Source organism: Aegilops tauschii, chromosome 5, assembly GCF_002575655.3.
Source record: "Aegilops tauschii subsp. strangulata cultivar AL8/78 chromosome 5, Aet v6.0, whole genome shotgun sequence".
Taxonomy (NCBI): Eukaryota; Viridiplantae; Streptophyta; class Magnoliopsida; order Poales; family Poaceae; genus Aegilops; species Aegilops tauschii.
Window position 1 is genome coordinate 10,835,477 of NC_053039.3, and position 20,015 is coordinate 10,855,491.

The 20,015-nt window shown below is 46.5% G+C and overlaps 2 protein-coding genes and 1 pseudogene across 5 annotated transcripts; all 3 read left to right on the forward strand.

Moving 5' to 3' along the window:
* Positions 1–20,015, forward strand: part of LOC141022470 (uncharacterized) — a 179,670-nt pseudogene that overhangs the window by 156,043 nt on the left and 3,612 nt on the right.
* Positions 3,629–7,204, forward strand: LOC109748820 (uncharacterized). The gene is made up of 3 exons (XM_073498548.1): positions 3,629–3,662; positions 3,798–4,106; positions 6,782–7,204. Exons 1-3 carry the CDS (start codon positions 3,629–3,631, stop codon positions 6,958–6,960), a joined length of 522 nt encoding a protein of 173 aa, XP_073354649.1. The 3' UTR covers positions 6,961–7,204.
* On the forward strand, positions 8,146–12,097 carry LOC109748818 (uncharacterized). Of its 4 annotated transcripts, none has more exons than XM_020307834.4 (4): positions 8,146–8,432; positions 10,828–10,928; positions 11,101–11,294; positions 11,572–12,097. In XM_020307834.4, the coding sequence occupies exons 2-4, from the start codon at positions 10,839–10,841 to the stop codon at positions 11,852–11,854; spliced, it is 567 nt and encodes a 188-aa protein (XP_020163423.1). In that variant the 5' UTR covers positions 8,146–8,432; positions 10,828–10,838; the 3' UTR covers positions 11,855–12,097. The 4 variants fall into 4 exon arrangements, with proteins under 4 accessions (XP_020163423.1, XP_020163424.1, XP_020163425.1 ...); XM_020307835.4 differs by having other exon boundaries at positions 8,149–8,432; positions 10,825–10,928; XM_020307836.4 differs by lacking the exon at positions 8,146–8,432 and adding an exon at positions 9,569–9,779 and having other exon boundaries at positions 10,825–10,928.

Genomic DNA, 20,015 nt, shown 5'->3' on the forward strand with positions numbered 1-20,015 from the left:
ATGATATAAACCCCATCTTTTTATCCTCGGTGGCAACAATACAATACGTATCGGTTTCCCTTTCTGTCACTGGGATCGAACACCACAAGATTGAACCCAAAGCTAAGCACTTCTCCCATTGCAAGAAAAAAAATCTAGTAGGCCAAACCAAACTGATAATTCGAAGAGACTTGCAAAGATAACAAATCATACATAAAAGAATTCAGAGGAGATTCAAATATTGTTCATAAATAATCTTGATCATAAACCCACAATTTATCGGATCTCTACAAACACACCGCAAAAAGAGTTACATCAAATAGATCTCCAAGAGAATCGAGGAGAACTTTTTATTGAGATACAAAGAGAGAGAAGAAGCCATCTAGCTAATAACTATGGACCCGAAGGTCTGAGGTAAACTACTCACACATCATCGGAGAGGCTATGGTGTTGATGTAGAAGCCCTCCGTGATCGATTCCCCCTCCAGCGGAGCGCCGGAAAAGGCCCCAAGATGGGATCTTATGGGTATAGAAGGTTGTGGCAGTGGAAATAGGGTTTCGTCGTGCTCTCGGATGTTTTCGGGGTACGTGGGTATATATATAGGAGGAAGAAGTAGGTCGGTGGAGTTGCGAGGGGCCCACGAGGGTGGGGGCGCGCCCAGGGGGGCAGGCGCGCCTCCCTGCCTCGTGGCCTCCTCACTTATTTCTTGACGTCCAGTCCAAGTCCCCTGGATTGCGTTTGTTCCAAAAATAACTCTCCCGAAGGTTTCATTCCGTTTGGATTCCGTTTGATATTCCTTTTCCGTGAAACACTGAAATAGGCAAAAAACAGCAATTTGGGTTGGGCCTCCGGTTAGTAGGTTAGTCCCAAAAAATAATATAAAAGTGTATAATGAAGCTCATTAAACATCTAAAACAGATAATATAATAGCATGGAACAATAAAAAATTATAGATACGTTGGAGACGTATCAGCTTGCACCAGTCGCTGGAGCTTGCACACTTTGATAACACCTTTAGGATCGACAAAACCTTCTGGTTGCATCATATACAACTCTTCTTCAAGAAATCCATTAAGGATTGCAGTTTTGATGTCCATTTGCCAGATTTCGTAATCATAAAATGTGACAATTGCTAACATGATTCGGACAGACTTAAGCATCGCTACGGGTGAGAAAGTCTCATCGTAGTCAATTCCTTGAACTTGTCAAAAACCTCTCGCGACAAGTCCATCTATGTAGACAGTAACACTACCATCAGCGTCAGTCTTCTTCTTGAAGATCCATTTATTTTCTATGGCTTGCCGATCATCGGGCAAATCCATCAAAGTCCACACTTTGTTCTCATACATGGATCCTATCTCAGATTTCATGGCCTCAAGCCATTTATCGGAATCTGGGCTCATCATGGCTTCTTCATAGTTCGTAGGTTCGCCTTGGTCTAATAACATGACTTTCAGAACATGATTACCGTACCACTATGGTGTGGATCATGCTCTGGTTGACCTACGAAGTTCAGTAGTAACTTGATCCAAAGTTTCATAATTATCATCATTAGCTTCCTCTCTACTTGGTGTAGGCATCACGGGAACAGTCTTCTCTGATGTACTACTTTCCAATTCGAGAGAAGGTACATTTACCTTATCAAGATCTACTTTCCTCCCACTCACTTCTTTCCAGAGAAACTCCTTCTCTAGAAAGGTTCCATTCTTGGCAACCGAGATCTTGCCTTCGGATCTGTGATAGAAGGTGTACCCAATTGTTTCCTTAGGGTATCGTATGAAGACACACTTCTCTGATTTGAGTTCGAGCTTACCAGGCTGAAGCCTTTTGACATAAGTGCCGCAACCCCAAACTTTAAGAAACGACAGCTTAGGTTTCTTGCCAAACCACATTTCATACGGTGTCATCTCAACGGATTTAGACGGTGCCTTACTTAACATGAATGCGGCTGTCTCTAATGCATAACCCCAAAACGATAATGGTAAATCGGTAAGAGACATCATAGAACGCACCGTATCTAATAAAGTACGGCTACGACATTCGGACACACCATTACACTGTGGTGTTCCAGGTGGCGTGAGTTGTGAAACAATTTCACATTGTTTTAAATGAAGGCCAAACTCGTAACTCAAATATTCGCCTCCGCGATCAGATCGTAGAAACTTTATTTTCTTATTACGATGATTCTCCACTTCACTCTGAAATTCTTTGAACTTCTTAAATGTTTCAGACTTGTGTTTCATCAAGTAGATATACCCATACCTACTCAAATCATCTGTGAAGGTCAGAAAATAACGATACCCGCCGCGTGCTTCAACACTCATCGGACCGCATACATTAGTATGTATTATTTCCAATAAGTCATTAGCTTGCTCCATTGTTCCGGAGAACGAAGTTTTAGTCATCTTACCCATTAGGCATGGTTTGCAAGTATCAAATGATTTTGATTCCAAAAGTCCATCTGCATGGAGTTTCTTACGTTCTCCGCTAGATAGGAACTATGGAGTGATTCTTCATCGCACGTTGATGGATGGTTATATGATCCAATTATATTAGCATTTTTGAGAGATTGCACTAGCAAAAGTACTGACCCTAGGCCTCATTTTCAAGTATTGCAATGCCGTTTGTGCTCACTTTTGTTACTTGCTACCTTGTTGTTTTTTATTGTTCTTATTACCAAAAATCAATATCTACTATCATTACTACGCTTTTATTACCATCTCCTCGTCCAACTACTGCACCTATACAAATTACCATTGTATTTGGTGTGTTGAGGACACAAAAGACTCTTTGTTATTTGGTTGCAGAGTTGTTTGAGAGAGACCATCTTCATCCTACGCCTCCCACGGATTGATAAACCTTAGGTCATCCACTTGAGGGAAAATTGCTACTGTCCTACAAAACTCTGCGCTTAGGCCCTGTTCGGAGGTACTCCGCTCCCCAGCTCCACTCCCGGAGCAGGTGGAGTCGTAGTTGAAATTTGTGGAGCGGCTGTTTACCAGCTCCGCAACTCTCAGGATTTCTAGGAGCTGGGGGGTTTCCAAACAGCCCCTTAGAGGCCCAACACGAGTCTATACAAGAATAAAGTTGCGTAATAGACATCAATGTCGTCATCGTATCGCTGGTACGCTATCCAGACCAGCGTCATGAAGTTTTGTAACGTGGTTCGTCAGCTGGAGGCAAGGTGGCCATTGCACGCGACAGAAGGCAAGATCATAAATTTTGCTTCCTCTTGCTCAACTTTGTTGATTGCCGTTGGAGATGCCTTACAAACTACTACTCCCTCTATAAAAAAATATAAGAGCACTTAGACCATTGAAATAATAATCTAAACACTCTTATATTTATTTACGGAGGCATTACTTCCTATGAAAACTAATGTTTAAATATTTTTAGTTTTGGAAAACATTTTTCCAAAACTTAGTTAGCCACAACAGAATCAGCAAATAGTGGCAAACCATCATGTGGTTGAACGGTTAGAAGGACGGTGATATTCTGAGCCTATGAGGGGTTCAAGTCCTAGATTTGACATTGGTGCTTATATTATTTCTGAGTTTAATTCAGCCTTCCGGCGATTTTTGTTCGGTGGGAGGAGACGTTCTCGTCGACTACAAGGCCTATGGTGATTTCATAAAATATCAAGATGTTATGCCGACTCAGTCTCTTGAAGATGCTCATAGGGGTAGGTTGTGCGTGCGTTGATAGAGGTGGTGTACGCTGGTGTGTGAGCTACTTCGATCGTACCGTGTTAAAAAAATTCAACAAATTGTCTTTTTTTTTTGAATTAAAAAGTTGTCAATTCCCTCCCCTGTTTCAGCTCCAAACGATTGGGCCGGGCAGTCCTCCCCTCTGTCCTCGGCCGAGCGCGCTAGGGTTCCTCACCCCGCCGCCCGCTCCTCTCCTCCTCCCTCCGACGAGCGAGGGCCTCCTCCGACCCCTGCGGCAGCCGACGAGCGCAGCCCCGACGCGCCCACCCCGCCGGCCCCTGCCGTCCTCCGCCCCCGGTCACCCCAGCAGCAGCCGGCGAACCAAGGACGCTGCCGTGACCCTCGTCGCCACCCCCCCCCCCCCCGCCGTCTCTTCCTGCGCCTGGCCGGCCGCTGCTCTCCTTCGACCGCGGCCTGGGGTGAGCCTCTGTCCCTTACCTCTATGTTTCTTGTTCGTCTCTCTGTCCCCTGTTCCTCTCTTGTTCATGTTGCTAGTTACATGGATCAATGGATCTTGGGTAGATGGATGTATGTTGATGTTAGGCACTAGATGGTTTGCTTGATGGATGGTTGAATTGTGCTAGTTGCTTGCTAGATCGACGGATGAATGGTGCGAGTATGTAGACATCTTTTGCTACTGTGAAGGGTCAATGCTACTGTAAAGGGTAGTAGTAACTGGTTCTCTTTTTGCAGCCGCTTGGTGCTAATTTGCTACTGTCAAGGGTAGTAACTGGTTCCCTTTTGCTGCTGCTCGGTGCTAATTTGCTACTGAAAAATAGATGGATATATGTATGTACGTGCTAATGCAATGTCCTTGGGGGTGCTGCTCGCTGTGCGGCGATAATACCCATTAGCTTCTAACTTGGAAGGATCGGAGTGCTGATTGACCATAATGTTGTAATATTACTTTGCATTCTGGAATAAATTAGATAGTCTTAGTCGATTTGATAAATTGGAAGCTCCACCATCCCACTGTGCTCTAGATAAAAGGCAATCCTTTGTATAATCAGGCATCGAAGAAATAAACAGAGAAAAAGGGGAGGTTAACCTCCAGAACAGATCTATCCCAAAACGTCATGGCGCCCAAGCCTAAGCCCTCGCCCTCTTACCACTCACAACTATCCCCTCCGTAACCTAGCTCATGACATCTTAGTACCAGAGCCAGGTTTTGATCCTGGAACCTATGGGGATAGTTTGCATTCAGAAGAAATTAGGTACCTATGGACGCGAGGATGGTTGGGCGGCATGGCTTATGGGATCGGGGACTGGAACTTAGGATGGTTGGGAGGACGAGGGGGGAGATAACAGATTGATAAAAGACGTTGCGATTATTTGGCACAATTTTGTTTGAACTTCAAAAACATGGACCTTTATTTGCAGTTGTTGACTGGGATTCTCTAGTTGTTGTTTTATGCACTGCTCGATATCTGTATCGTCTTGTGTCATTCCTCAAAAAGAAAAGTTATCTTATGTCATTCCTCAAAAAGAGAAATTATCTTGTGTCAGACTGTCTTTTCTTTGGTACTTGATTCGGTCAAAACTGCTGGTGCAGCATTGCAGCAACACTCTAGAGGTCAGAGTGTTATATCGTACCTTCACCTCTTATCCCATTTTCTTTTTAAGCTGAATTGACCATCATTAAAAATAGTCATTACATTTCCACAGTTCTTTCCTTTATGGAGTAATTGGGGAAGGGAAATTTGTACTATGACATTTTAGGAGCTGATGCCAGTATTTGAAGTGTGTAGACATGCAGTTAGTCCTGATTTAATAGATTATGTAGTTATACATGATGAAGACAATAGAGTTTCCATCTGAAAAAACATTAGTTTCTAAATTTTGGTCAAACAAAATAGTTGGGCTCGCAAGTCAGTGAGCATTGTTAGTGGCATTTTAAACCTTGACTATAGGTCGAAATGTGTTCTCCCATGATTGTGATGCTATACTAGCGGGGGGGGGGGGGGGGGGGGGGGGAATTGGGTTGTTGCACTTTCCCCAGAATGATCTAGGTGCTCTAAGCTTGACAAATGAGTATGCATGGTTTCATGAGCTTTTGTCAGATTTCATTTCTTAGAATAATTGGTTGTTCAATTTTCAAATGAAATCGTTGGATGATTGGATCATGAATTCGGTTTTTGGTGGCCTTGCAAGATGGATGTTACTAGCAGATCTGATAGATTCTTTCATTACATTCGCCCAATCCTATATTTGGAATCTCATTGGGGTCAGTAATATCAGAGGTGGTGCTGGGGATGGAGCGGTAGCTCAGTAGAGGACGGGGCCTGTGGTAACAAGTGGTCGTGGTTGCTTGCTTGATATATAACACAGCTAGGCTTAAATACTCTGATTAGGGACTCTGGCTCACTGGACTGGGCTAGGACTCGGAAGACTATTGGATTAGGAGTTTAGGAGGCTGTTTGGATTGCAGCCTACAGCAGCCCAACCAAAAAATTGGTAGTTGACCAGGCGTGGGCGCATGTTTGGATCAGGGCCAATAATTTGGCTCGCCCTGTTCACACTAGCACCGGTAGTTCAGTTTCACGCCAATTTTTGAGAGAGTCACGGGCGAAAGAATCCCGCGCCAATATTTTGGCAGCCCACGGATTGGCAGGGCTAGCAGGGGCACCATCCAAACACACCCTAGGACTCATTCAGTCATCAGCCATTCCTTCACTTGTAAACCGACTCAACTTTTCCTCTGCTTAATCTGCCTTGGCAGCCACCGCCACCTCTCCTGGCACGTGTCTTTTATTCTTTCTGTGGTAGAGTCCTACTGGACTAGAATCTATGAAGCAACTGAACGGCAACATTCTGATTCTATCTATATTAACCAAACATATGAGGGTGGAATCTGAAGACATGAATCACCGTTACACAATGGCTGTAAACGTAGCTTCTGTACTTTCTTTCCTGGGAAGTACTTCAATACTAAATATGTGTCATTTAGCTTTGTGTTTGGATATAGTAGTGTGTTTCTGCCACATGACAGCAATCATTTGTGCTGTATCATTTTTTTTCGTCTTACCATGTTTTTTTTACAAACATCCTGTGTCGAAATGCATGTACATAACCCCCCTTATATCATCGGCTCCAGGTTTTCTTGCAATGGTTTTCGGTGGCGGCTTCAAATTTTTAGTGGGAGTGGGATGTGGTGTCTATGTAGCTCAGAACTACAACGTTCCAAATGTCAAGAAGCTGTTCAACACGTATGTTTTCCTGGCAAAGCACGTTGAGGAAACTTACCGTAAGCCGCCGAAGAAAGACGACGACTGATTATCATACCCATGGCGAAAAGAAGTATATACTCTGACATTACAGAAACATGATCTGCGTGAATATTAAAGTTGTTATGATCTTTTCAAGAGCTGAGAACACCAGCTGTGAAGTTTGTCATGGCAAGGTTTGTGGATCTTTATGATAAAACCTTAGTGTTTTTTAACGTCTGATTCAAATATTATGGCACTGGTAGAAATTTCATAATAAGTGGGTGTCTGGCAACTTACCAAAAGTGCCCTGATTTGCTCTTTCTTTACTGGTTATTACGTACTCCCTCTGTCCCATAATATAAGTGTTTTTTACACAACACTAGTGTCAAAAACACTCTTATATTATATAGGACGAAGGGAGTAGTTTATTTCTTAGTTCATGGTTTCAGCAAAAATTCTTACCGGTTGCAGCTCTTTGCGGTCGCGCGGTGTCCGCCTCGCCTGTTTGGGTATTTATTCATTGAAAAGAGCCAAGCTTATTTACATATTTTCAGGCACTATAAAAAAAAGAAGGAAATGTATATGAGCAGGTGCGGCGGGGGCCAGGCTCGAGGCGCACCGGCTTGTCCGGGTTGACGATGACGTCGGCGCTTTGAGGCCCGTATTACCTCCGTCTACATCATGTATGCAGAACTTAAAGAAAGTAATATGTATCTAGACAAATACTCCCTCGGTCCTAAAATTCTGGTCTTAGATTCGTTTAGATACAGATGTATCTAATACTAAAATGTGATTTGATACATCCGTATTTAGGCAAATCTAATACAACAATTTTGAGACAGAGGGAGTATGAAACAAGTTATTTGGGACATAGAAAGCCGATTGACGGCGCTTCGGCCCTTGGGGAAAGTTTCTGAAACTCGTGTTGCCGTCAAATCAAAAAAGTGGGTACATGACTGTTTTAGTACTTCTTACCGGTCTCTAAATATCTGGGGCGGTCTGGCGGACACGGACACGTACACGTACACGCGTGCGTCGCCACGTATGTGCGCTTCTCCGGAGGTCGGCTGAGAGCGAGACGACAGACAGAAACATCAAGCCAAGACAAGAGAGGCACCTGCCAACCTCTGAATCATTAAAGTTGTAGTATATGCCGACGTCCGGATATGTATCGCCCATCGCATGCAATCCTTGAACTTTCATACTCCTGGCTAGTGGAAGCGGTCGACCAGCCGCTGAGCCGCACGTACGTGCTACGTGTCCGCTCAATCTGATTCTTTCTCTCTGGAAACGTACGTGAGTCACGAAATCGAGATAAGTTGCTATCCACTTTATATTTTGTGTCGGGGTCGGCGATATATAGTGGATGGACCCGGGAGACAAATAGAACCTGGAATCCATTCGCTCGCGGACCCTTCCCTTCCCCCCACGACCAGTCCAAAATCGTACTACTGCTCCGGCGAGGTTTCCGTCCCAATCTCCGGCGAGGTTTGGTTCCTCCCGACCCCTGGCCATTGTGTATTGCCGCGCTTCGTCCAGGTAAGGATTCCTCTGCTCCTCCATCTACTCCTCTTTCTTTGCTAGCTAGTTCATTGCTCCCGGAGACTGATTTCAGTCCATACCGAAACCAACATTCGGTGAAAACCACACAAAAACGATGCTTTAAAGTTTGAAAAAAATCTTACAAATATATAAGATGCTGGTAGGGTGATGTTCTATTGCCATGCAAATTTCAAATTCAAGCACGTGGTGTGAGCTATAAAAAAGACAAAATTAGCATTGAATAGTATCAAATAGAAAAATAACTATTTATTGCTGAATTTGTCTTTTCATAGCTCGCATCTCATAATATGCTTTAACTTGAAATTTCACATGACAATAGAACATCATCCTCTCAACACCCCATATTTTCTAGATTTTTTGGAAACTTCTAAATATGATTTCCCAAAGTTTTCTTTAAATGAAGGTTTCCGTTTCCGTTTCTGTGTGATATTCTCCACTTCCCGGCCACCCGCCAACTGTGGCCTGTGTTGTGTCGTTTCCGTATGATATTCTTAACTTCCCGGCCACCCGCCAATTGTGACCTGTGTTGATTCTAAGAAAAAAAAACATAAAAAAACTGTGGCCTGTGTTGTGTGGGTCGGCGATGACGACGTGCTTGTTCATAATTTCTATTTCTCTGTTCTTAAATATTAGTTTTTTTAAAGATTTCGTCGATTCTAAAAAAACACAAAAAAACTGTGGCCTGTGTTGTGTGGGTTGGCGATGACGACGACGCTTTGAGCACGTCCATAATTTCTATTCCTCTGTTCCTAAATATTAGTTTTTTTAAAGATTCCACTACAAAGTACATAGGGATGTATATAGCATATTTTAGTGTAGATTCACTCATTTTGCTTCGAATGTAGTTCATACTGAAATTTCTAAAAAGACTTATATTTAAAAAGGGAAGGAGTATTTTTCGTACTCTCCTATGGGTGTCCAACTCGGCTTCTGCCCTTTTATTGGGGCAAAAAAAAAAGTGAATCTCGTGTTTCCGTCGACATCAACTTTTTGGTGTGCTGTGGTGTGGCACACCAGCGCATGTCGACCGCGCCCGTCGACGTTGATGGGTGAACCGACGGTCCCTACACGCGTGCTTGTCTCCGGTTGTCGGCTCACACCAGGGCCAAAATCTGTCATGTGCTAGTGTGGATCCTGCATCACATGCATGAAAATCTGTCACGGACAAGTAAGGCCCTCTCATTCCTCTCCTGTCCATCAAAAGGTTTGGTTCCCGTTCCACTCCCCACCCCGGCGAGGTTGCCTCCTCCAACTAACCTCCCCCGCCATTGCCGCGCTTCGTTGGTTCCTCTTCCCTTCCCTCCCGGCGCGCTCGTGCTCACGGTAACTCTCGGCCGTGTTTATCCTTCCTCTGATTTTGTTGGTCGCTTCATGATGTAGGCTTCAACGGTCGCTTAACTTGGAGCTATAACGTAAAGATTCCTCTGCTCCTCCTCTGTTTTTGCTAGTTTAGTTTTTTTAGGGGATTTCTGCTAGTTTAGTTTTTTTTAGGGGATTTCTGCTAGTTTAGTGCCCCGGGAGATTGGTTGTAGTCTATTTATCACCGCATTGTGTTAGTTCGCGGTGCCTCTATCTTGATGATTATTTGCTGATTTTAGTGTGGGTTTTTTCCTAGCCACGACCCCGCTCGTTTTCGCCGTTCTTTTTTTTTCATCAAAGGGGCTACACAACCCCCATTTTCATTAGTAAAATGGAGTCACGATACAAGCATGGCAAGTACCCATTCAGATCATACATCCCTAGATATTTAACTACACCTAAGGGATGTCAGCGACTACATACTCCAGACTACCACATGAACCAACCAAACACAGCTATCATCTTCACACAACGGTACGCTATCAACATCAATAGAGTCGTCGGACAGCAGAGCCACATCCATGCGAACGTTTGGAGACTTCTCCCGCCACAGGGCAGTCTTTTCGAAATCTCACTAAGCAAACCTTGTAGTCCTCTTTTCTGCAGCACGATCCATGATTACAGCAACGAACAAAGAATAAATATCACATTAGTACCAGCAACAAAGACACCACTACACAGAACTCAAAAGTTTTCGTCATGCTTGGTGGGGTGGGAATTCTTGACACTGCTCCACTCGGAGTCGCGTGAATCCTCGACAGATTTTTGGCTACATGCAACTTAATCACATATATTTTAGGAAGTTCAACTAATTAAGTTATACATTTACCAACTTAATATAGCTTACAAGAAATGGAGCAATGCGGGTGACAATCTTCATGCAAGAGGTAGCCCGTCCTCGGGTAACCTTATTCGGCTGACGTTGCATACTTGCATTCATGCACTTGTTCATCTCTGTCTATCTATATGCGTGTGGCAATGCACTATTTAACTCACCTGCTCCGATTAGTAGTGAGATCATCCATGGGGAACAGATGTCTCATGGTGGTGACCAGCATCCTCGCTGTGATGACGATCGTGTTCGGAATAATCAGCGCGGTTCTCTTGGCGATGGTATGCACACATCACACGAGATATTATGTCTTCCTCATTGTAACCTGCTAGATGCTATCTCTTTCTCACCCTAACCTTCGGCCAAGATGTAACAAAAAAAACCTTCGGCCAAGCATAATCTAGTTGATAATATATTGTTGATTCTTCTTAACGTGTGCATTCATTCATGCAGAAACATCATCAAGATGAACATGGCGAGTTCTCTACATACCGGCGATCGCCGGCGATGCCGTGCGGCGTGGTAGCGGCCGTTTTGGCGTCCATGACACAGATTCTTGCCAGCGTGACCATCTGCTGCTTTGGGGCGTGGCGGCTAACTAAGGGGGCCAAGCGCATCGCCGCGATGGTCTTCTTCATCACCTCATGGTACATAAATAATTTTGTATTCACAACTCGATATACCACCTGCTTTCTGTCGCTAAGCAAGGAAAATATCTTCATTAAAATTAATGCTATCCTATGTGGCATGGTGCGCTAAGTGGTGAAGCGGCCCGAGAATTTTAGAATTCATTGTTCTTTTACCATTTCTCTTAGAATTTGAAAACTGAACTTTAATACAGAATCTACATTTACTTGGTGGCTTGTTCATTTAAGTTGTATAATTAATATGGCCTCTACGCCGTGTGTGTGTGTGTACTTGCAGGGTCCTTGCGATCATAGCAGTGCTGCTATTTCTGGCAGGTGCCATGTTAGGATTTGAAGGCTCTGCAAAGAAAACAGTTGGGAATGCTAGGATTGTCGGAGGTGTCGCAATTTTTGTGATCGCGACGTTTTTGTTTCTTGTAGTCGCCGCCCTTGAGGTTGCCTCATACCGCCTAGTTCGGAAGAAGGACCACTACCAAGCATATGTTGGCAGTAATCCTCCTTTTGTGCCATCTAAAGACGCTCCCTACGGTTCTGCTCCTCCACCGCCAAATCAAGTCTAAGGTTAGCACTGCCTCCATGGCATGGTTGTCTTTCCCTTCCAAAGGAGGAACACGTTGTATGAACTGCGGTAGGTGAAAGGCGTAGGCTACGACCCATGCAACCATCTTGCGTGTTTTGTGTGTTTGTTATGGCTCCACTCAAGTCGTGAGAAAGAATTCAAAAGTTTATCTGCATTGCTTGAAACATATGTGCTTGTGAAGCTTTTTTATATGTTACAAAAGCCATTATACGTGGCTGCCATCTGGACTATCGAAATCATTGATGGGAATAAGTGTCGTCACTCATGTGCGTCTCTTATCGCCATCAGAGAGTTTAGTTGGGTTTGTTCTCACGGGAGAAGGGTGGTTTGTGTGTTCGTGTTTTTTCTTAATGTATCCGATTATAAAATGGAATATCTATTGAACCGAGTGTCCAAATTACGGACCATTTACACCGTTGCATCCCTCTTGCTAAAATCTTCAAAACTAGATCCATCTTTATAGGTTTCAATGAACTTTTTCGAGTGTAACTTGTACCCCATCGAGAACTAACTTGTACCCTCCGAAACAACATATGTGTACTTCACATGGTTGTTTGGTGTACCCATGTGCAGCACAAGATTGGCAGATTGACATCCATGTAAAAAAGGGACTTAGTTTATTTTAGAATTCCACAATGAAATACTCAATTTTCTAGCAATTATACTACTCTGATCCGAAATAAAAAGGAAACCTCCAACTAATTTTAGAAATGAAACTAAAAGTAAAGTCAAACTTTCTAGTGTATTATATTATGGCTTGCTCTCCCAATGTTTTTCTGATGGCACCGCCTTTAAGTACTTGGTTCACCGCGTACACAGTTTTATTCCTTCGTGACGACTCGTTCACGATCGAGGGCTCTGGACACTTCAAGTGGTGCCTTAGGTTCCTACGTGTAGATTGCTTGGAGAGGTATGGGGTTATGTAGACCCTGCATGTATTGTGGTGTCAAGTTGTATGGGTTCAACTGGATGTTTGTTGGTGCTTTATCTATAAGCGGGTGCGTGCCTTTTGGTCATTTCCAATACTCTCTCATTCTTTGTTATAAATACTACTCTCTCAGTTTCTAAATATAAGTCCATTTAGAGAATTCAATATGAACTACATACGAATGTATATAGACATATTTTAAAGTTAGATTCACTCATTTGTTTCGTATGTACCTTAGAAAATGAAAATATATGCAGCAACAACGAGTGCGTTGTCTACCAATTTGTGCAAAAACTCCAGACATATTCCCACTGGGGATACATTTCCTATATGCGACACGGAGGCAAAAACTACATATCACGCCCTAGTTAGATGCGATCATGCACACATACTGTGGGAGGTTATGCGGTCAGTTTGGGTATTGCCACAAAATACCCAACTACGTAATTAATACTAGCAAGGAGTGTGTAGACAATTAAGATGCAACTCTCAATATTCATTAGTACAAGCGGTAGCCGTATCCTCAACTATAAACAAGGTGAAAGGCTTGTGGTACAACAAATACACATATAAAATACATATACTCTACACACCCCCACGGTCGAAGTGGCGCCATTGCTTACGCAAAGATTGGACCGAAACTCCTCGAAGGACGCCGTAAGCAAGCCCTTGGTCATGATATCTGCAAATTGTTGGGAGGTGGGTACGTGTAGAACACATATATGGCCAAGAGCCACCTGTTCCCGAACAAAATGAATATCAAGCTCGATGTGCTTGGTACGGCGATGATGGACCGGGTTGGCGGAGAGTTATACGGCACATACGTCATCGCAGTACACCATCGAGGCCTTGTCGACAGGGCACAAGAGCTCAAGAAGAAGCCGGCGAAGCTAGGACCACTCGACGACGACATTAGCCACTGCATGATACTCAGGCTCAGCACAGGAACGAGAGATCGTGGGCTGCCGCTTGGACGACCACGAAATAAGTGATGGACCAAGGAAGACACAATATCCAGAAGTGAAACGTCGTGTATCGGGGCAGCCGGCCCAGTCAGTGTCGGAGTAGGCAGTGATTTTAGTGGCGGTGGAGGCGCGTAACATGATGCTGAGATCCATGGTGCCACAGATATACTGAAGAATCCGCTTCACCGAAGTCCAGTGAGTGTCGCGTGGAACATGCATATGAAGACACACCTGCTGAACAACATACTGCAGCGCCGGTTGTGTAATTAAGTGTAAGGTATTGAAGAGCACCAACAGTAGACCGATTCAATGAAGCATCCGTAGCAAGGGGCCCATCAATGGCAGAGAGCTTGGCCTTTGTATCGATAGGCGTGGTTGCAGGTTTGCAATTAAGCATCCCACCACGGTCAAGGAGCTCATGAACATGCTTCCACTAGTGAAGAAAGAAGCCATCCGAACGACACACCTGTTGGGGAACGTAGTAATTTCAAAAAAATTCCTACGAATACGCAAGATCATGATGATGCATAGCAACGAGAGGGGAGAGTGTGTACGTACCCTCGTAGACCGAAAGCGGAAGCGTTAGCACAACACGGTTGATGTAGTCATACGTCTTCATGATCCGACCGATGAAGTACCGAATGTACGGCACCTCCGAGTTCAGCACACGTTCAGCTGATGACGTCCCGCGAACTCTGATCCAGCAGAGCTTCACGGGAGAGTTCCGTCAGCACGACGGCGTGATGACGGTGACGATGTTGCTACCGACGCAGGGCTTCGCCTAAGCACCGCTACGATATGACCGAGGTGGAATATGGTGGAGGGGGGCACCGCACACGGCTGGGAGAGATCAACAGATCAACTTGTGTGTCTAGAGGTGCCCCCTGCCCCCGTATATAAAGGAGCAAGGGGGGAGAGGCGGCCGGCCAAGGAGGGCGCACCAAGGGGGGAGTCCTACTCCCACCGGGAGTAGGACTCCTCCTTTCCTTGTTGGAGTAGGAGAAGGGAAGGAAGGGAGAGAGGAGGAGAAGGAAAAAGGGGGCGCCGCCTGATGAGGACATGTACCTAGGGTAGGGTCACAGGCCTGACCTAAATACTTTTCCCAAGGACATCACTCTAAAGCCAGAAGCATTCGAGGGGTACCATCACCCACTCGACCAGAAACATTTCCACTCGGAGGAATCAAGATCACTCGACCGTAACAAGAAACACTCGACGGACAGAAGACCTAAAGTCACTCTACACAGCAACGGTCGAGCATTAACTCCTAGACTTAATAGCCATTTATAACACTTTATTACGGACGTTACCAGTAACGCCCCCCTCTTGATGTACCTTAAATCCCTTGTAACGTGGGCTGGCCGGGGTGCTGGCGCACTCTATATAAGCCACCCCCCTCCACATGCACAAGGGTTCGCACCCCTGTAACACACACGCATATAATCCAGTCGACCGCCTCCGGGCTCCGAGACGTAGTGCTGTTACTTCCTCCGAGAAGGGCCTGAACTCGTAAAACTCGTGCGTACAGCTTCTCCATAGCTAGGATCTTGCCTCTACATCCCTACCCCCCATTCTACTGTCACACTTAGAACCACGACGGTTGGCGCCCACCGTGGGGCAGGTGTCTTAGCGACTTGTTGGAGAAGTTGCAATTTTTTTGATCCCCATCAGCATGGTTTCAGGCGGAGGATTGGCCGAGGGCCGCGAGATCCGCCTCGGCGCGCTCGTGTTCGTCGCCGACGACTCCGCTTGGCTCCAAGAAGCTCCACTCGACGTCGAGGCGCTGCCCATCCGCGAGGCAATGCACTTTCACGCGTGCGTCCGTGACGTCCTCCTGCGGCAGCCGTCGACCCAGTATCGGTCGACTCCGGTGGCGTCTTCACTCCCTGCTGCCCGCCGGCACAAGCGTTCCGGTCGGTCAAGGCTCCAGCGGTGGGTGAGGCACGCGGTGGCTCGCCAGTCGGCCACCCCCCAAGTCGCGGCCATCGAGCCCGACGAAACTCTCTATGGCCTGTTCGACTGGCTCCGTTGAGACCGCATCCGAGTGCGACAGCAGTGACCCCGCGGTGGAAGTCCTGATGGTCAACGGACCGTGCAGTGCTCCTGGCTTCCCCCGTGACGACGGTGGTGATGGCGGAGGCGATCCGTCGCGTGTCCACGAGGAGTACCGCCCCGAGCCCCTCTCTTCGCAGCAGAGGGAAGAGCTTCGCCGCCGTAACATGGATGCACTTCACACTCCTATCGTTGGAGAAACCCCCGAGGCCCGGGCCTTGGAGGAGGTGCGCCTGGCCAACTTGGCTGAGCGCACTCGACTGGAGAATCTCCAGCACGCACTCGACGAGCGTGCTCGGCAGCGAATTCCTGAATCCAGTCGACGACAACTTTTTCCGCCTCCAATCCAGGTATATCGAACTCCGATCCAGAATCTCACAGCTGCTGCCCGAATAGCAGAGTCGATTCAGCCTTCCCAGTCGGAGGCTGGTAGGGGTTTGATGCAGATCCGGGATTTGCTCCGGACAGCGGGGAAGCAGAACACAGCAGTGTCACAGTCTCGGAATAGGATTCATAGTAGATCTGTAATGGCAGACACAGTTTAGTCGGCTCACAGCCCAAGATCACCTCCAAGGCGTGAGGGACGTGGAGATCGACATGATCAGTACAGAAACCGTGAGCAGTATGATCGTCGTCGAGTACCCACGCCTCCCCCAAGGAGTGGGTCATACGCGCCTCGGTAACACGATGACAGGCGCCCTCACAGTGGTGGGCGAAGGATTCCAGTCGACCCCCGGGAGCCGGGCTTTGACGCGAGATCCATTCTCGTTCAAGGTCTGGTTGACAGGAACAGAGCACACAGAGATGGCCACGATAGAGATTACCCGACCGGCAGCAGGGTGCATGTTTCAGGTCCCGAGTGTTGCAGCAGAGCCATCAGAGCAGCAGTGATTCCTCCCAACTTTAGGTTGGCGACTGGAGTCAGCAAGTTCACTGGTGAGTCCAAGCCTGACACTTGCCTTGATGACTATCGAGTGGCTATGCAGATTGGTGGTGGCAATGATTAAGTGGCCATGAAGCACCTTCATCTGATGTTAGAGGGCTCGGCCAGAGCGTGGTTGTATCGGTTAGCACCTGGCAGTATTTATAGCTGGGAAGAGCTTGCCCGAGTGTTTGTCAGAACATTTGAAGGTACATGCAGACGGCCAGCAGGGCTAACAGAGCTACAGTCTTGTGTGCAGAAGTCGAATGAAACTTTGAGAGATTATATCCAGAGATGGATCACGTTGCAACACATGGTGGAGAATGTGCCTGATCACCAAGCAGTTTGTGCCTTCAAGGAAGGCATCAAGTATCGAGAATTGAATCTGAAGTTCGGTCGAACCGGAGATATGCTCTGAGTCGAATGATGGAAATTGCCACCAAGTATGCTAATGGTGAAGAGGAGGATCGGCTTCGGAGTGGCAAGCACAAAACAGTCGCCCACGAAACCGGGGGAGGGAACTCCAGTCGGAAGCAGAAGCGTAAAGCCGAGCCAGCTGCTCCCGGAGAAGCCTTAGCCGTGACTCAAGGAAAGTTCAAGGGGAAGCCCAAAGGGCCATGGAACCCCAAGAAAGTAAAAGATCAAGATGGAAATGATGTGTTGGATTTACCATGCCACATTCACACCAAAAAGGATGAGGAGGGTAATCTCATTTATCCGAAACATACCACTCGACAATGTCGACTCCTAATCCAGCAGTTCCAGAGAAACAGCCCAAAGAAAAGGAGAAAGAATCGGACAAAGTTGAGGATAAGGAGAGGACGATGATGGTTACCCCCACGTCAATTCCACTCTGATGATTTTTGCTGATGTTGAGAGCAAGAGTCGACTGAAAGTCATCAACAGAGAAGTGAACATGGTCGCTCCGGCGACGCCCAGTTATTTGAAGTGGTCCCAGACTGCCATTACATTCGACCAATCTGATCACCCGACACACATAGCCACCCTTGGGAGGCAAGCATTGGTGGTTGACCCAGTCATCGAAGGCACTCGGTTGACTAAGGTTCTGATGGATGGTGGCAGTGGCCTGAATATACTGTATGCGGAGACCTTGAAAGGAATGGGCATTCCGATGTCCAGACTCAGTGAAAGCAATATGAGTTTCCACGGGGTTATTCCTGGCAAGAAGGCTGAGTCACTCGGCCAGATCGCCCTCGATGTGGTTTTCGGTGATTCCAAGAATTACCGCAAAGAAAAGTTGACGTCTGAAGTCGTCGATTTCCAGAGTGCTTATCTTGCTATTCTGGGCAGGCCGGCTTATGCACGTTTCATGGCTCGACCATGTTACGTTTACCTCAAATTGAAGATGCCTGGTCCTAAAGGAGTGATCACTATCACTGGCAATCGGAAGAAGGCAGAAGAGTGCTTCCGGAAGGGCTCAAAGATCGCCGATGCGCAAATGGCAGTAGTGGAATTGCAGGAGTATCAAAAAAATGCAGATCCGAGTGATTTGTTGCGAGCTAAGAAGCCTGCCACGGATTCAGCATTTCAGTCGTCTCGTGAAACGAAGCCGATTCATATTCACCCGACCGATCCCAATGCTGCTCCGACTCACATGTCGACAACACTCGACTCCAAATAGGAAGAAGCGCTCATCTAGTTCCTCCATGAGAACTGGGACATCTTTGCATGGAAACCTTCTGACATGCCGGGTGTTCCCAGGGGGCTGGCTGAGCACCGTTTGCGAGTTGACCCAAAAGTGGAACCAGTCAAAGAACATCTTCGACGGTCCGCCGTACAGAAGAGAAAAGCAATCGGTGAAGAAGTGGCTCGGCTCCTAGCAGCTGAGTTTATCCGAGAGATTTACCACTTCGAGTGGCTAGCCAATGTTGTCATGGTCCCCAAGAAGGACGACTCACTTCGCATGTGCATTGACTTCAAGCATATCAATCGGGCCTGCCCGAAAGATCACTTTCCTCTCCCCCGCATCGATCAAATAGTCAACTCGACTGCAGGGTGTGAGCGCTTGTCCTTTCTGGACGCTTATTCCGGGTATCATCAGATCCGACTGTATGGACCCGATGAGATAAAAATAGCTTTCATCACTCCATTTGGGTGCTTCTGTTATGTCACCGTGCCATTCGGCCTGAAGAATGCTGGAGCCATATTCATGAGGATGATTCAGAAGTGTTTACTCACTCAAATCAGTCGGAATATGGAAGCATACATGGATGACATTGTGGTCAAGTCACGTAAAGGTTCCGACCTGTTGGCTGACCTTGTTGAAACTTTTGCCAACCTCAGAAGGTATGATATCAAGCTTAATCCATCAAAGTGCACATTCGGAGTTCCGGGCGGAAAATTACTCGGCTTCCTCGTTTCCGAACGGGGGATCGACGCTAACCCATAAAAAGTTGGTGCCATTCTCCGAATGAAACGCCCTGTGCGTGTGCACGATGTCCGGAAGCTTACAGGTTGTTTGGCCGCCTTAAGTCGATTCATTTCTCGCCTCGGTGAAAAGGCATTGCCTCTTTACCGACTGATGAAGAAGTCTCATAAGTTCGAGTGGACTCCTAAAGCTGATGCAGCATTTGTAGAGCTCAAAGCCCTGCTTTCCACCCAGCCGGTGCTTGCTGCCCCAATCAGCAAAGAGCCTTTACTGCTTTACATTGCAGCCACTGGACAAGTCGTCAGTACAGTACTTACGGTCGAGCGGGAAAAAGAAGGAAAAGCCTGTAAAGTTCAGCGCCCAGTATACTATGTTTCTAAAGTTTTGACTCCATCAAAGCAAAGATATCCACATTATCAGAAGCTTGTTTATGGGATTTATATGACCACGAAGAAGGTTGCACATTATTTCTCTGACCACTCCATTACAGTCGTCAGCGACGCTCCATTATCAGAGATTCTGAACAACAGAGATGCAACCGGTCGAGTGGCAAAGTGGGCGATTGAACTCCTTCCCTTGGATATTAAGTTTGAGGCAAAGAAAGCTATCAAGTCCCAAGCAATAGCAGATTTCCTTGCCGAGTGGATCGAACAGCAATTACCGACTCAAGTCCACTCGGAACACTGGACCATGTTCTTTGATGGTTCCAAGATGCTGAATGGTTCCGGTGCTGGGGTGGTACTGGTATCCCCCCGAGGAGACAAGCTCAGATATGTTCTCCAGATTCACTTTGATTCCTCCAATAATGAAGCGGAATATGAAGCACTCTTATATGGGTACGCATGGCCATCTCGCTCGGCGTCCGTCGCCTCATGGTCTACGGTG

Bases quoted from the DNA above. Each gene is read 5' to 3' on its own strand.
- LOC109748820 (XM_073498548.1), top strand. From the start codon at position 3,629: ATGCCGACTCAGTCTCTTGAAGATGCTCATAGGG. The intron at 3,663-3,797 runs GTAGGTTGTGCG...CCCCTGTTTCAG, and splicing joins TCTTGAAGATGCTCATAGGG to CTCCAAACGATTGGGCCGGG. The intron at 4,107-6,781 runs GTGAGCCTCTGT...CATCGGCTCCAG, and splicing joins TCCTTCGACCGCGGCCTGGG to GTTTTCTTGCAATGGTTTTC.
- LOC109748818 (XM_020307834.4), top strand. From the start codon at position 10,839: ATGGGGAACAGATGTCTCATGGTGGTGACCAGCATCCTCGCTGTGATG. The intron at 10,929-11,100 runs GTATGCACACAT...TCATTCATGCAG, and splicing joins GCGCGGTTCTCTTGGCGATG to AAACATCATCAAGATGAACA. The intron at 11,295-11,571 runs GTACATAAATAA...GTGTACTTGCAG, and splicing joins GTCTTCTTCATCACCTCATG to GGTCCTTGCGATCATAGCAG.